This window comes from Ischnura elegans, chromosome 9, assembly GCF_921293095.1.
Source record: "Ischnura elegans chromosome 9, ioIscEleg1.1, whole genome shotgun sequence".
NCBI lineage: Eukaryota > Metazoa > Arthropoda > Insecta > Odonata > Coenagrionidae > Ischnura > Ischnura elegans.
The window spans coordinates 12,273,007-12,287,532 of NC_060254.1; the positions used below are offsets into that span (position 1 = coordinate 12,273,007).

At 48.2% G+C, this 14,526-nt stretch overlaps 1 protein-coding gene across 1 annotated transcript; it reads left to right on the forward strand.

The window, feature by feature from the left end:
• The first annotated feature begins 6,268 nt into the window (after positions 1–6,268).
• Positions 6,269–12,463, forward strand: LOC124165082 (toll-like receptor Tollo). Its single transcript, XM_046542345.1, has one exon. The coding sequence runs from the start codon at positions 6,414–6,416 to the stop codon at positions 10,965–10,967; it is 4,554 nt and encodes a 1,517-aa protein (XP_046398301.1). The 5' UTR covers positions 6,269–6,413; the 3' UTR covers positions 10,968–12,463.
• The last annotated feature ends 2,063 nt before the right edge of the window (positions 12,464–14,526 follow it).

Below are 14,526 nucleotides of genomic sequence, written 5' to 3' on the forward strand. Positions count from 1 at the left end.
AATTATTTCGTTTTAGAAATACCGGTTTAGACGAATGGCAATGGTCCATTTTTATCCTCATTTGAAAAGGGCCAGATTGGCGCCCATGCGATGCCACTCCACGTAACGTCACTGGGACCTAGTTTCTATACGAGAAGATAGGAGTTATACATCGTCTGAGGTTACCAATGCATGCATGAGGCGCAGAGCTCAGGGAAACATGTCTTAATAATCACTTATTAAAACTGGCTAAGGTCGGAACGTTTACTTCATTTGATAAGGTATTAATAATCTTTATTTAAGCCAAGCGCTACCAGCCAGCAGGGTACTCAGCTACCCGCTCAACTCGCCTCAAGGTCACCTCACAGGGCGGTAGCGGGAACCAAAAATACGCCACACGGAGAGATTTCCCGGCATTCATACTTACGCGTCGCGTTTTCGCGCGATTGAAAATTTTCACTTTTCCTTTAATCGCGAAAAATAGATATCGTCATTTAAAAATCTAAAAGCGTGAAATACGTACTCCAGGAGTAATAATCTTTCGATTTAGGCGATAAAAAAATAATAGGAAACCACCCTATTGCGTTCCTCGTTTTTCGTCTGACTAGCGCGACGGAATACGTCAGCATCCTCTCCCCTGGACTCGAAGGTCGCAACACCCACCGCTCACAGATGGAATGCAAAATAAGGAAATGCAAAAAAATGAGAAAGGAAGGAAGAAAGAAAGAAAGGTGGTAGAGGGGATGAGAGGAGGAAATAATTAAAAAGTCCCGCACCGTTTTCTTTTTCTCCATTTAATTTCCCTCCGTTTTTATTATTTTTTTTAATTTGGCTGCCGAAATTCTCCGGACACACTCATTAATAATGTGAACAAATCATAAATAGGATGAAAATAAAAAAAAAATAAAGTGTGGCGGAAGGGTCGAGGGAAAGGATGAAAAAGGAGTGTGCCAAATAAACTGCCACTCCCGCAACCCCTCTCTTGCCATCGGACCTTTCGATCGACGGGCGATTAATGAGGGCCTCTGGGAGGATGGAAGGGGTATTTGGACCCAAAGACAGAGTGGGGGATCGCTAACGAACTTTCTCGCAGCACGCCTTCAAAATCTGCATGTGGAATGAGAGGTTGCGTACGGTTTCAGGGTAGGGATTTATTCATATACATGGATATATATATATTTTTTTTTTTATCTTTCTTTGGTAAAGGTTTTTACAGGGAGAGCACACAGAATTTAGATGCTAAATTTAGAATTCGTCATCATTAACACTCTAACGAGTGATTCCTTCCGCCATGGATTGGGTCTATCAGAACCAGAACTGCGATGGCGTCACCTACTCATGCAAAATGGACGGCAGCTTTGGTATGTTTCTATTTTAAAGTTTTTAATATTTTGTCATTATTAAGAATCGTTTACAACTTTCTCGCCATCAAAATCTACATGTGGAATGTTTAGATGCTTACAGTTTCAGGGTTGCAATTTCGGCATTTATCTATACGTTTTTATTATTATTTTTTAAATCTTCCTTTGGTGAATGATTTTACAGGAAGGGGACAGAAAATGTCGAGGCTAAATTTAGAAGACTCACAAAGGTCAATCCTAGCCTCAAATTTTCATTTATGCCCAACAAAGAATATTGTTTTCGCGTACTTCAATCATTTTGCGTTATGATCCCAAAAATAGAAGATGAGTTTTTTCATAAACAGTAACCTAATAAGGGTGAAAGGGTGGAATAATATTAGGAACACTGCACCCAGAACTTACGAAATCAAAATATGTATCTAGAACTATAGGAGAAAACCCGAGCGATTGTAAGATTGCAATGCATATAATTTTGTTATTTTTAAACTTATTCTTAATACATGAATTCATTATTGTAAATTATATTTCTACGAGGATTCCCTAACCGATTCTCATCATCTGCGATAGTTAAGGTTAAGGGTTCAACAGAACGTACCATTTTAAAATTTACTATCCACTCTTTGCTACCATGGAGCCGGGAGCATATAATATTAGAATCAGCTCCGTCGGTATCCGTGAAAACATGAATATTTGTCGCTCACAATAATGACGGTATTCTTTGTTATGAATAAATTTCATTCCGTATCCAGGGCATTGTGTCGGTATCCCTAACTATCTACTTCTCTGCTAGCTGTATTTATTCATTATACGTTTTTATTCCTGTAGGTCCATTGCAATTTCTTCACACTCCAGCATTTTAACGTATGAAATAAAAGCTAGTCAACGATTCGTACAAGAGCTGTGACTTGAAATAAAATTGATTACACTTGGATTAGAATAGTTCAATATATGAATAATGATTTCAAATATCTTGTTTTTGATGAAAACCGAATCCGTGGGATATGTTCTCGAGTTGCAGCATCGATTATTCGTCCTTCCACGAGTGAAGTCAAAGCAAAATTGAACAGAAAATAAACTTTTCGATGAATTTACATCCGAAATAAATTCGACAATGAATCTTTTTATTTTTACAAAATTTACCTCTAAAGCTTTAGGGGTCTGGGGTCGTCTTTAAATTTTTTTCATAGATACTCGACAAGATTTTGTGACTATGGATCCTTAAGTCGCAAAACCCAAATAGTTTTTAAACATTACACTCTTTCACTAAAAACACGATCACAGTCAAAGGGGTTCTGTAAAAGGGGTTCACCGATTTGATGTAGCAACCGTGGACTAACCATAGGCGAGCATTTTACGGAGTCACTTGCAAGTGAACTTCAAGTTAGAAAACTCCATGAAAGATTCGCCCAGACCTGGGATCAAACTGCAGTTAAACTTGACACAAAATCCTCTAAAATTTCTTTATTCCACCATCATTGGTAGGTAACATTACTTACTCTCTATCTATCGTTGCATAAAGTACTCCTTAAGAGGCAATTACAATTCAAAATTGTCAATCGGAAAAATAGTTCAATCATTTACTTAGAATTGCGAAATTAAAGCATATTTGCATTTCGAACTCAGCTATGTAAAATAAAAAATACACTCGAACGCAGAATATGAGGATATAGCACTTGACGCGGATTCAAGGGTCCCTAATTCGAGCCTTAGTCATGGTATTTCTACGTTACTTTCTCAAAAGAAGGTTTGGGATGACGGATGAAAAAAACTACTCGACTTACAAATTTATCTCCTTCGTTTTAGAAAACGATTCAATTATCGATATGTAAAAACTCTTCTCGGGATACCGCGCGGTATCCCGAGAAGAGTTTTTACATGTTTTTCGCCGGGAAAGTGTAAAATCTTAGATGATTCAATTATACTTCCGTTCAAGAGTTCATTACATTCGCGCAATCGCTAACGACGAACTATTTTTTCTTCGAAACGAGATTCATTCAGAAGCTGCGAGTCACTGCGGGGTGGTGTCGTGATAGAGGTGAGGAATGGACGCTGTTGATAGGTTCATGAAGCAACGAGACGGAAGTCGCACGGGCCGCGATTCAGCCAGGGACTCTCTCACGTGTGCTTCGCCGGCAGATGCATAACTTAGTGTGCGCGATAGTCGCTCACGCAGGGCGAACGAGGAAAGGGGAGGGGACGAGTAAAGGAAGAGGAGGGGGTTAAAAGGGAACCGAATGCGAGAGTGGGATGGGTAGCTCCCTTCCCCTCTTTCCCCTCCCTTTCATACGCTACCCGCTCCTCTCAGATGAACCAACCTCCCCTACCACCCCACACCAGCATCCCGTAAAGGAACTTCACGGCTCTCATACCATTCTCCATTCTTCGGAAACATCCCCTCCCTGCTTCCCACACCACGCCCCGGATTCGCTACCAAGCGTACCTCACACCCTTCTCCGTTTCCTCACACCACGCGATCCTTTTAGTTCCACCGTTCTCCCCCTTCCCGCTGGTGGCGCGGTCTCCCGGCTCGACATTGGGACGCAGGCGCACTAGCGTCCTCACCCGTCCCCCTTTCCCTCCCGCCCCTCCTCGATCCCTCCCTGGAGAGCGGCGAAAGGGAAAGATAGAAAGACCGTTCGTCAGAGTCACTTCGGCGTTTGCCGAGACAGTTTCGTAGTATTGCGTGGCGAAGTCGTTTGTGTCGAGTGCGGACAATTGAGTATATTACACTTGCAATCATCATGGAGTGAGTTCTCTTTAGGATACATCCCCGCTCGACGTAGTTAAGTGCGCGATCGGTTTAACGGTATGAGTCCCTCATCACACAGCTGATGAGGTCTTTCTGATCGACTTCCGTTGCCCGCGGCAACTGAGTGTGTATCTGCGCGCCGCCGTAGGCGCTGGACTTGTGTCGTGCCGTGTTCTGTGAGTGTACTCCCGATCAAGTCCAATAAAAAAAGACGGACTTTATACTCAGAGACTCGGGAAGGACTTTGTCTGGCGTTCCTCATCAACCAAAGAATCTTGTGTTAATGGGAGAACTGGACTTTGCGTGAGTGCTCCGCTGTGTTGCTTGTGCCACTGTACCAAGGACTTCTTACGTCCCCGGAAGAACCTCATTGGATATAGAGTGGATTTTAGGGTTGACGTATCGTCCGCGTAACAATTCTCAAAGAAATCTTTTCTTGAGGAAAAAGTTTTCGAAAGAACAGTTCTCTCGCGATTTGTGAATGTGAATTTTTATTTTCCGCTGTTCGCGAGCGAGCGCCGATCTCATCACGGTTTTTTTCGCGATTGTTTGTTTATTTCGCGCCTTTCCCATTTGTTTTGTCGTGGCGAGTTCTGTCGGTTCGGTCGTGTTCCGCCGTGCCGTGCACCGCGGGGGATTCCTCGCCGTTCCTCACGGACGTCCCTCGGCCGACCTCCGCCCCTTTCCCCGCCACGGGAGCGGGGCATCGATTGGGTGCCGAGGAGTGCGGAGCGCAGCGCAGAGAGAACGGTGGACGGAGAGGAAACGTGTGAAAAAGCTCTTGGGGGGCGTTGACGGCGAAAATTAGCGAGAAGGAAATTCGAATTGTGGAGTGCACGTGAAGTACTAAGTGTGGGAGGAGGAGATATATATACATAAAGTGGTCTGTTTTGTGTGCGCGAAGCAGGAATGCTCGTGATTGGTGCAAGGCAGGGGGTCCTTCTCTTCGCTCTCCGACAAAAATAACACCATAGTATACTCACACATATACCCTCTACCCAAACAATCTCACGATTTTCTTTCCTCCATCTCGCCCCCACCCAACTTGCCTGACGAAAATTCGAGTGAGTGACACACAAAAGGTTGACGCAGAATAGCGTTCCGACGCCCACCGAGAAGAAGAACCCCTCTTTTCCATTCCCAATCCGAAGCCCTCCTCTCACCGGAAAAACTCGACCAAGTGCATTTTTTCCACCCCCGAACGAGGTCCCCTTTCCCCGGCAAACCAACGGAGTCGGAGACCCCCGCACAAATACCCCAAGTCGCCCCTCCCCGTGAGCACAAAAACGACCGAGAGCGCTTCCCAGTGAGAGTGCCTGTGGGAACCTGCTATCGACACAAAGATCGTGTGTGGGAGAGAGGCGTAGAAGAGAGAGTGAAAAGAGTATGATAAACACTTGGGTGGACACAGCGATCGTTACGAGAGGGACCTCTGCGCTGCTGTGGTGAATATCCGACCCCGAATTTCAACTCTCCATCCCTTTTTTTACGTAACGGCTCTGCTCGTCTCTTCTTCCTACCAGGGAAATTGTGGTAAGGGAAGAGAAAAATAAAAAAGTCCTTTTTTACAAATTTTCTGTGAATGTGCCTGTTTGCGCGGAGAATAAGTCGATCGGACAACGTTCTACGTACTCTGCTTCAATTCCGTTCTTCCTTTTCACCACTGCCAACCCCATATTAGCCTTGTTTCCGCTCAAATGTTTACAATTTAGTGGTCCCCTAAAAAGTATGTTTCCACTGTGATCTCTTAGAGATATTCTTGCGAGGAAAGAATCAGTGAAATAGTAGCTTAGCGGCGAAAAAAAATCTTTTGGAACACAAACTTTTGTGAGAACAGAAATCTCTTTCCTGTGACTCTCAAATTAAAATAAAAAGAAATTCTCGCACTCTCGTTGAAGGCACGCGTCGTGGAGACGTTACTTTACCGTCCTCGAGTGGATTGATCGAGGTATTGAACGAGACGTGACCGTTGTGTGCATCGCACCCTATTTCTTGAGGGTCTAGAGAAAGAGTGTGCCGATTGCATAAATTCGTGTGGAGGAGAGGAATAAGAGAAAAAGTGCAGTTTGTCGTGGAAGAGGTGGGAGGATCATTCTCTCGCTTTCCCACTCCACTGTGTCTGTCAGTCTGTCAGTGTGTGGGTGGGTGGGGTGGGAGCGATAAGGAGGAGGAGGGGTAGGAAGTGTGGGGGAGGGGTACCCACCCCCCTGTGTCTGTGTGTGAATGCATGTGGCGGAGTGTGCCTGGGTACGGGGGTAGGGGGTGACGGCGCGGTAGGCGTGCTTTTAGACCAGCATGGGGCCCTGTGCAGTTTCAGTTCACCGATGGCGGTGACGGGAGCACCGGCTTCCTCCTGCTCAACCGCGAACACGACCCGACCCACACCAAACCAAGTCGCCGGGCCCCGCGAGGCCCACGGCCGACACCGCGACAACATCACTGCTATGCCTCCGGCCCGCTGCCGGTCGCCGCACCACCGACGCATCGCCATGCGGCTCTTGCTTTTCTCCGCTTTCATCACCATCGCCTCCCTGTCAGTAGCGCGGGCCGCGTCTCCGGCCCCCGTCGACTGCGCCTGGGAGGCCCCGACTCCGGGCGAGCCCGGGCCCGCCGTCGCGGCGGCGGCGGGCCAGGACGAGGAGGAAGCCCGCCTCTCGTGCCTGCTGCGCCCGGCCACCGATGGCGACGGCGAGGGCTTCGACGCCAACTTCACATCCATCTCTTCAGAGCGAACATCATCGCTGCACTTGGCCTGCGAGCCGGGTGCTGAAGTGGTGCTTGCCGTTGCCCTCCGCGAGAAGACCCTATCGCACGTGGGGGCCCACCTTCGGGACCTGTCCATCGACGGCTGCCGCCTTTCCGAGTGGCCCGCCAGCGCCCTGACCGGCATGCGCCGCCTCCGCTCCCTATCCGTGCAAGCGTGGAAGCCAGCCACCCAGCCGGAGCCTTCTTCTTTCGACGGCGCCGACGCCGAGGAGGATTGGCCCTCGGATGGCTTAAGGGTCGCCCCCGGAAGCTTCGAGGGGGCCCCTCAGCTGGAGCGGTTGGACATGAGCGGCAACGCCATCCGCACCTTCCCGCGTGGCCTCTTCTGCCCTTTGACCAACCTGGTCACTCTGAACGTGAGTCACAACCGGCTTCGGGACATCGGCGAGCTTGACTTCCGGGAAACCGAGTCCAACAGCCGACCGGCAGCAGGCGTCAACGCGTCCGCGGCCGCTCAAGGTGTCCCCTGCAGCCTGGACGTGCAGTCGCTGGATGTGTCGTGGAACAGGCTGGCTGCCCTGCCCGCTCGAGGCCTGGCCTTCCTGAGGAGGCTGAAGGATCTCGACCTGTCGCACAACATGTTGCAGAGCGTCTCGCCCAGATCCCTCTCTGGGCTCAAGGCGTTAGCCGTGCTCGACTTGTCGGGCAATCGGCTGGGCCCCGCCCTCTCCCCGCGTCTCTTCCGAGACTCCTCTGATTCCCTGAGAGAACTGCGACTGCGGGACAACGCCTTGGTGTCCCTCGAACCTGGCCTCCTCTCCGGTCTCGCCCGCCTCACTTCGCTGGACGTGTCGAGGAACCGGATCGGCAGGCTGCACCCGGCGTCTTTGACGGGACTCATCCGCCTGGTGGCCCTTGACCTCTCCCACAATTACATCACAGTTCTGGGCATGGAGTCCATGTCCCCTAACGAGGCCATCTTCCGTGATCTCTACACTCTTCAAATATTGGATCTCAGCTACAACAGGCTAGAATCTCTTCCCCCTGGTATCTTTGCCCCCTGCAGTAATCTTCACACCTTGATCCTTTCGCAAAACAAGCTAACTAGAATAGACGCAAGAGCTTTAAATGGACTGTTTGTCTTGTCTTTACTGTCTTTGGATAATAATCAGATACAGAGGTTAGACCCTGAGTCGCTCACCAATTGTACCGCCTTGCAGGACTTGAATCTGAATGGCAATCAACTGAAAGAAGTCCCGATGGCCGTCAGAGGTTTAAGACTGTTAAGAACTTTGGATCTTGGTGATAATGTGATCGAGACACTTGTTGAGGACGGAAAGAATAGTTCAGAATCATATCCTCCATTATCAGGGTTGCCAAACCTTTATGGTCTCAGACTGATAGGTAACCACATTACCACTTTGACGAGAAAATCTTTTTCAAGTCTTCCTGCCCTCCAGATTCTTAATCTGGCGAGGAATAAAATTTCCGTCATCGAGAAAGGAACTTTTGACTCTAATACTGCCCTACAAGCAATCCGCTTGGATGCCAATCTAGTCACCGATCTCACTGGTCTCTTTTCTGGTCTTCCCTCCCTTTTGTGGCTCAATGTATCGGATAATAGAATATCAGATAGGCTAGATCTAGTGGAATCAATGCCGCCGACGCTTCAGTGGTTAGACGTTCACGCGAACGCCATAACTGAAATAGGTTGCGGGCGGAAGATCGGTGAATTAGAGGAGGAAGCGGTAAAGCCTGATCTTCAATTACAAACTCTCGATGCATCTTTCAATAGATTGACAAGGGTGGGCGGTACGGCAGGGACCCTCCCCGATTCGTTACGTTTGTTGTTTCTGAACGATAATTTCATCACGGCCATCGAGCCACATATATTCCTCGACAAAATCAACCTGACGAGAGTGGATCTATACGCGAATCGCATCGTGACGATGGAGTTGGCAGCTCTTCGCCTGACCCCCGTTTCCCCAGACCAGAGCCTCCCCGAATTCTACATCGGCGGCAACCCTTTCCGGTGCGACTGTTCGATGGAGTGGCTGCAGGTCATAAACAACATGACTTCGTCTCTCCGACAGTACCCCAAGGTGGCCGACTTGGACGCCGTCTACTGCCGCCTAGTGCTACCCCGTCGCCGCCGACCACACCCACCTCCCTTCGTCCCCATATTGCAAGCTTCCCCGTCTGACTTTCTGTGCCCCTACAAAACCCATTGCTTCGCCCTTTGTCACTGCTGTGACTTCGATGCGTGTGACTGTGAGATGACCTGCCCCAACAACTGTACGTGCTACCACGATCACGCGTGGTCCACCAACGTGGTGGATTGCTCGAGCGCGGGTTACACTTCCACCCTCCCCGTGAGGATCCCCATGGATGCGACAGAGGTCTACCTCGACGGAAACGCTTTGGGGGCGTTGCCCAGCCACGCCTTTATTGGCAGGAAAAATTTGAGGGTCTTACTCGTCAATTCCTCTTCCCTCGCTGGGATCAGAAATCACACTTTCAGTGGTCTAGGGCGACTAAGTGTTTTACATCTCCAGGATAATCATCTTAGAGAGTTGAGGGGGTTCGAGTTTAGGGATTTGGAGGCGCTGAAAGAGTTGTATCTGCAAGGTAACAGGTTGCGTTACATTGACGAGAGAACTTTTTCCCACCTGAGAAATTTAGAAGTATTACGACTTGACGGAAATAGGCTCTCGGACTTTGCCGTGTGGCGCCTCGGCGGCGTTAGTAATCCCCTACTAACTCACGTTTCCCTTTCTGGGAACCGGTGGCCGTGCGCGGACTGTAGACACTTGGGTATGTTGCACGAGTGGGTTCGTAAGAACATCAGGCGTGTGTCGGACGCCCGCAGGATTACGTGCGTGTACTTTTCGCCCGAGGAGGATGGGGACGAGGGCGCGGTCGGACCGCCCCTTGCGGCCCTGGATGCCGCATCCGCAGACGAGTTCGGTGCTGACTTCTTCGACAACTCTTCAGCAATCGTGGGTGTGGTGAGCACCATCTGCTCCCCTCTTAGCGCTCATGACAACACCAACCTGGGTGGCAGCTTGGAGAAGAAGCTTTTGGGCGAGCATTTGCCCTTCTTGCTGGCCGCTGTCATCGCCCTGCCCTGTGCCCTCATTGTCACCCTCTTGGGCGTGTGCTACCGGCGCGAGCTTCGCGCCTGGATGCACTCACGCTGCGGCGTCCGCGTCTGCTACCGTCGCGACGCCTCCTCCTCTTCCTCCAGCAATGTGGGCATGGGCTGCGACGGCAACATCGGCGTGGCCATCGCCGGCGACGACGACGAGTCCGAGGGCTGCGGCGGCGACGACTCCACCCTCGAGGCGCACATGGGGAAGCTGGGCGGGCGGAAGCGGGGCGGCGCGGGGCGGTTTCTCTTCGACGCGTACATCTGCCACAGCGCGCGGGACGACGCGTTCGTGCGCGGCGTCTTGGCGGCCGGCCTGGAGGCGCGAGACCCTCGGTACCGGATCGGCCTCCACTACCGCGACTTGCCCTCCCTCGCCATCAGCAGCATAGGCGGGGTTGGGGGCGGGAACGGAGGCGGAGGGGGCACCAACGGGGGCGGCATCCAAATGCCCCCAACGTCTCCCTCCGAGAACTCCCCCTCGCCCTTGGCGGACGCGGTGGTGGAGGCGGTGGAGAGGAGTCGGAGAACCATCCTAGTCTTGAGCGCGGCCTTCATCTCGGGCGAGTGGAGGAGGTTCGAGGTGAGGTCCGCGCTGGCGGAGGCCCTGAGGGGCGGTAGCGGGGAGAAGAGGCGGCGGAGGCAGCAGAGGCTCATCGTGGTGCTGCTGGGAGAGCTGCCGAGGGAGCTGGACCCAGACCTGCGGCTCCACCTCAAAGGGTCGGCCGCGGTGCTCAGGTGGGGCGACTCGCTCTTCTGGGAAAAGCTGAGGTACGCGCTGCCGGACGTTCACCGGCAACCCCTGCCGCCTCCGCACGGCCCCACCGCCGTCACCGTCAGCATCCCGCGGAAGGGCGGCGTGGAGGAGATGAGCGTCGGGGGCGGCAACATCTACGCCTCTCCGGACACCGTCCCCCCGCCCTCGCGGCCGCTGCCCCTGTACCTGCAGCCTCACCGGAACGGCGGCATGCAGGGGCAGCCGCAGAGGGAACTGCCCCGCATCCCCCAGCCCATGTGGGCGTAGCGGGAGGGGGCGGACACCGGAGGTAAGCAGGCCTTAGAGCGGTGGTGCACGACCTCTTTCGTGACTTCGAGTGGACAATTCCCCGAACGTGATATTTAGGGAGAGAAAATGCTCTTGACTGATTTTAAGGGGTGGTGACGAGTATGAATGGAAAACACGGGGAGACGTTTAGTTAAAAAACGGAAAAGAAACGCTTTTTTCACACAAACAAAAATGATGGACTGGAGAGTAATTAAATTATTTATTTAATCGGTGGAATTTGTAAATATTATAAATATATAAATATGAGTAAATATAAATATATATTGAATGAAAAATGAGAGAGAGACATGCTCTAGGAATGGAGTAAGAAACGAAGTGTGGTGCTTAATTGAGTTTAAATATATTGAATTGTTTCGTTTCCTATTTTTTTCTGACGGGAACGAGATATTTTGGAAGACGAAAAGGGATAGAAAAGAGGAGTTTGTATTTGTGCTGAAATAGTGAATGAAATCTCTCATTTACGTTGTGAGCAGGAATGTATGGGTGGGGTTCTTTTGCAAGGGTGGGGTGGGATATGCCGGGGAAATTAAAAAAAAAAAACCAGTGTCGTGGTTTTTGTTATTTCTATTTTTGTTCCGCGGTGACGTGATAGGGAAAAAAAGTTCTATTCTCAGTGATATGTGATTGCCCCTAACAAAATGGCTCATTACTTTGCCGCATGGCAGAGTGAGAAATTTGAAGTATTAGAGGCAGTGACTCATGCAAATGAAACAAGACGAGCATAGTTTTTTCACAATGGAAAGTTTATGTTTGGTTTTGTTTTTAATTGGAGAGCGCCATGCCTTTTACACTACAGTTGAGGCGCTTTTTTTACTTATCATGTGTCCTACTCAACTACGACAGTGCTATGGACTCTTCTTCTTCCTACGACTGACCAACTCCAAAATATTAAAAGGGAAAAGACTACACGATTGTATAAAGAAAGACCAAAGAACGGTGCTGTTAAAAAGTGCTAAGTTATTTACTCAGTTCCTGAGAACTTCCGAGCATTCCACTGCAAAATTGCGGTAGGTGCAAAGAAACTCGTGTGATTTTTTTGATGCTCATAGATGTTTATCTATTCTCTTTGTTGGAGACTGCCCGCTGTTTGTATAGTTCACTGAAAAATCCTCAAAGAGTTCGAGCCATCAATGTGTGATATATAATATATACAAACAATATGTATGGATTAATAATAAAAAACAATAATGTGTAAATGCAAGCTTCTTGAGTTACACCAATGGAATGCTTTCCTTGTTCAGTCATTATAGTAACAGAGAAACAGAATGTCATTGCACATTTATGATGCCGTAAAACTTTTTTCTCAATAGCAATGGAACGAAAATTACTGTGTACAATATACAAGCATCTATTATACTTTGCAAAATATGACAGCGGACAGTGTGCAATAAAGTGCGTGTTTGAGAAATGAATGTTTGCATTTTGAAAGGTGAATAAAACTCCAATTTCCTAAACTTGTTCGTTTTTCATAAGTTAATTAGCCTTTTGGCTTGCCTTCAAACCTTCCTTTTCATTAATGAGCTTTATGCCTATACGTTACCATGGCAAAAAGTTCCTTGGAATCACTGCGTTCGGCTTGGGAGTTGTCAGAAAAGAATTTGGTACATGAACGAATCAAAGATAATTTTGATTTGTGGGTGCATTTGAACGCTTTCGTCCACTTTAATACCTCATGTAGCTTACTTTCAGATGAAGTCAATGTCAGTGGTGATACTTTTCCAATCACCGATAAAAATATTTTGTTTAAAATCGTATTCATTGACGTATGCCTGTTTTTATGATGTTTATGGCTTTCCTATTTCCTAGTAGTCTATAGATAATTACACTTTCTAGCTGTAGTGTATCTAGTGGCCGCCTACTTAATATTTTAAGGTGCTTGCAATATGTTAGTTTACACTTTAGAGTGGATAAGTGTTATTTATAACTTTTTCGCCTTAAATATGTGCTTTTTGCCTACTTTCAAGCAGAGTGTTCTGCAAATATTTATTGATAAGGCATTTTATAGAAAATATATCGCTCAATAGTATTCCTTTATGCTCTCCTCATTCATTCATGCATCTGAGAGAATTTTTTTCCTGAAATTTGCTTCACTTTTTATGATGCGTTAGGTAATTGGAAGTTTAAATTAAATTACACATATTGAGTAATTCTCGGCGGAATAGTTTAGTTTTATAACAATGGAGTCAAGTCTTTGTGGAGGAAAAGCCTGATATCCAATGTGAAATCTCCAAATCATTGTTTTATATTTCCATAATTTTATCCTATTTGCACGGTGCAATTCGCGACTCAATGGAAAGATATTTTGCATGTGAAAACTCATGTTTCACCGAACTTTTACATGATTAATGCTGGTTGAATTAAGTTTTGTTGGAACGACAAAGTTAGTGTTACCAATACGAATATGTTATATGTACTGGTCGGTGTTTCACTGTCATATCAAACGAGGGTTTATCACACGTACCCAAGGTTAGTACCCCGACGGCTATGGCCCCCTTAACTGAATACAAAGCTCATTTCTTCTGCCATTAATAGAACTTTAATGTTAAGGATAAGTTTTTTTATTACCGAGTTGCTGGAGCTGAGAAAATATTTTTTAGTCCGAGCTCACTAATGATTCTCCCCATTCCTACACTTTGTTTTCTCACTCATTATGGCATTAGCTCGACCCCCTAGGCGCATAATCTTGCCGGAAAAAATATCGACGTGTGGTAGTGGGATACATATAAATATATATGTATCATTATACGCGAAGGCGATACGCGCCCTCTCTTCTATTTTTATGGGGCATTAATTAGAGTGCCCTCAGGGACGCTGAGTTACCAGCTTTAGTGAAATCAAGAGGCCGTCATTTAAAAGTGAGAAATGGGTGGAGGACGCTGGGAAGCAATAGAGTCACAAGAAGAGGGACTGGAGGGATAAAGAATACGAAGCTCCCATTTTGTCTCGAATGATTTCGAATAAAAAAACTCGCACTGAAAAAGAAAGAATGAATCGAAGAAGAAGCCTTGATTTTTCCGCCAGACCCCTCGCGACCACGAAACCTATTTTTCAGTAAGAATGCATACAAACACACACACATTACCTTTTTTGTTCGGTCTTTCCCCCACCCAATCTTTTCCCTTAAAAATTTTTTTTCACGTCCTTCAGGCAAACAGGGTAAAGTGGGGACGGAAGGCAGGGAGCAGTAAGGGTGGGAAAAAGAGAGGGGTTCTCGCCCTAAGGCAGAAACCCTGACGGGGGGTGGAGGAGAGGGAAGGCCGCATATTTCCTCTCCCCCGACAACCCATCCAGCATCCTCCGACGAACCTCGTGAGGGGTGGGATGGGAAAAAAACAACCCTCCAAAAACTTCCAAACCCCCTAGTCTCGAAAAACCCGTGTACACCTCTCTCCGTCATTCACAAGCCATTCCATCCCCTTCCCCGCATCCAGGAGAGACGTGGAGTAGAATAGGAACGCAAGCGCGGGGGAAGATTTTCTGACGTAGGCGGAGGTGGTGAACTACTCTCCTGGCTTGC

Bases quoted from the DNA above. Each gene is read 5' to 3' on its own strand.
- LOC124165082 (XM_046542345.1), top strand. From the start codon at position 6,414: ATGGCGGTGACGGGAGCACCGGCTTCCTCCTGCTCAACCGCGAACACG.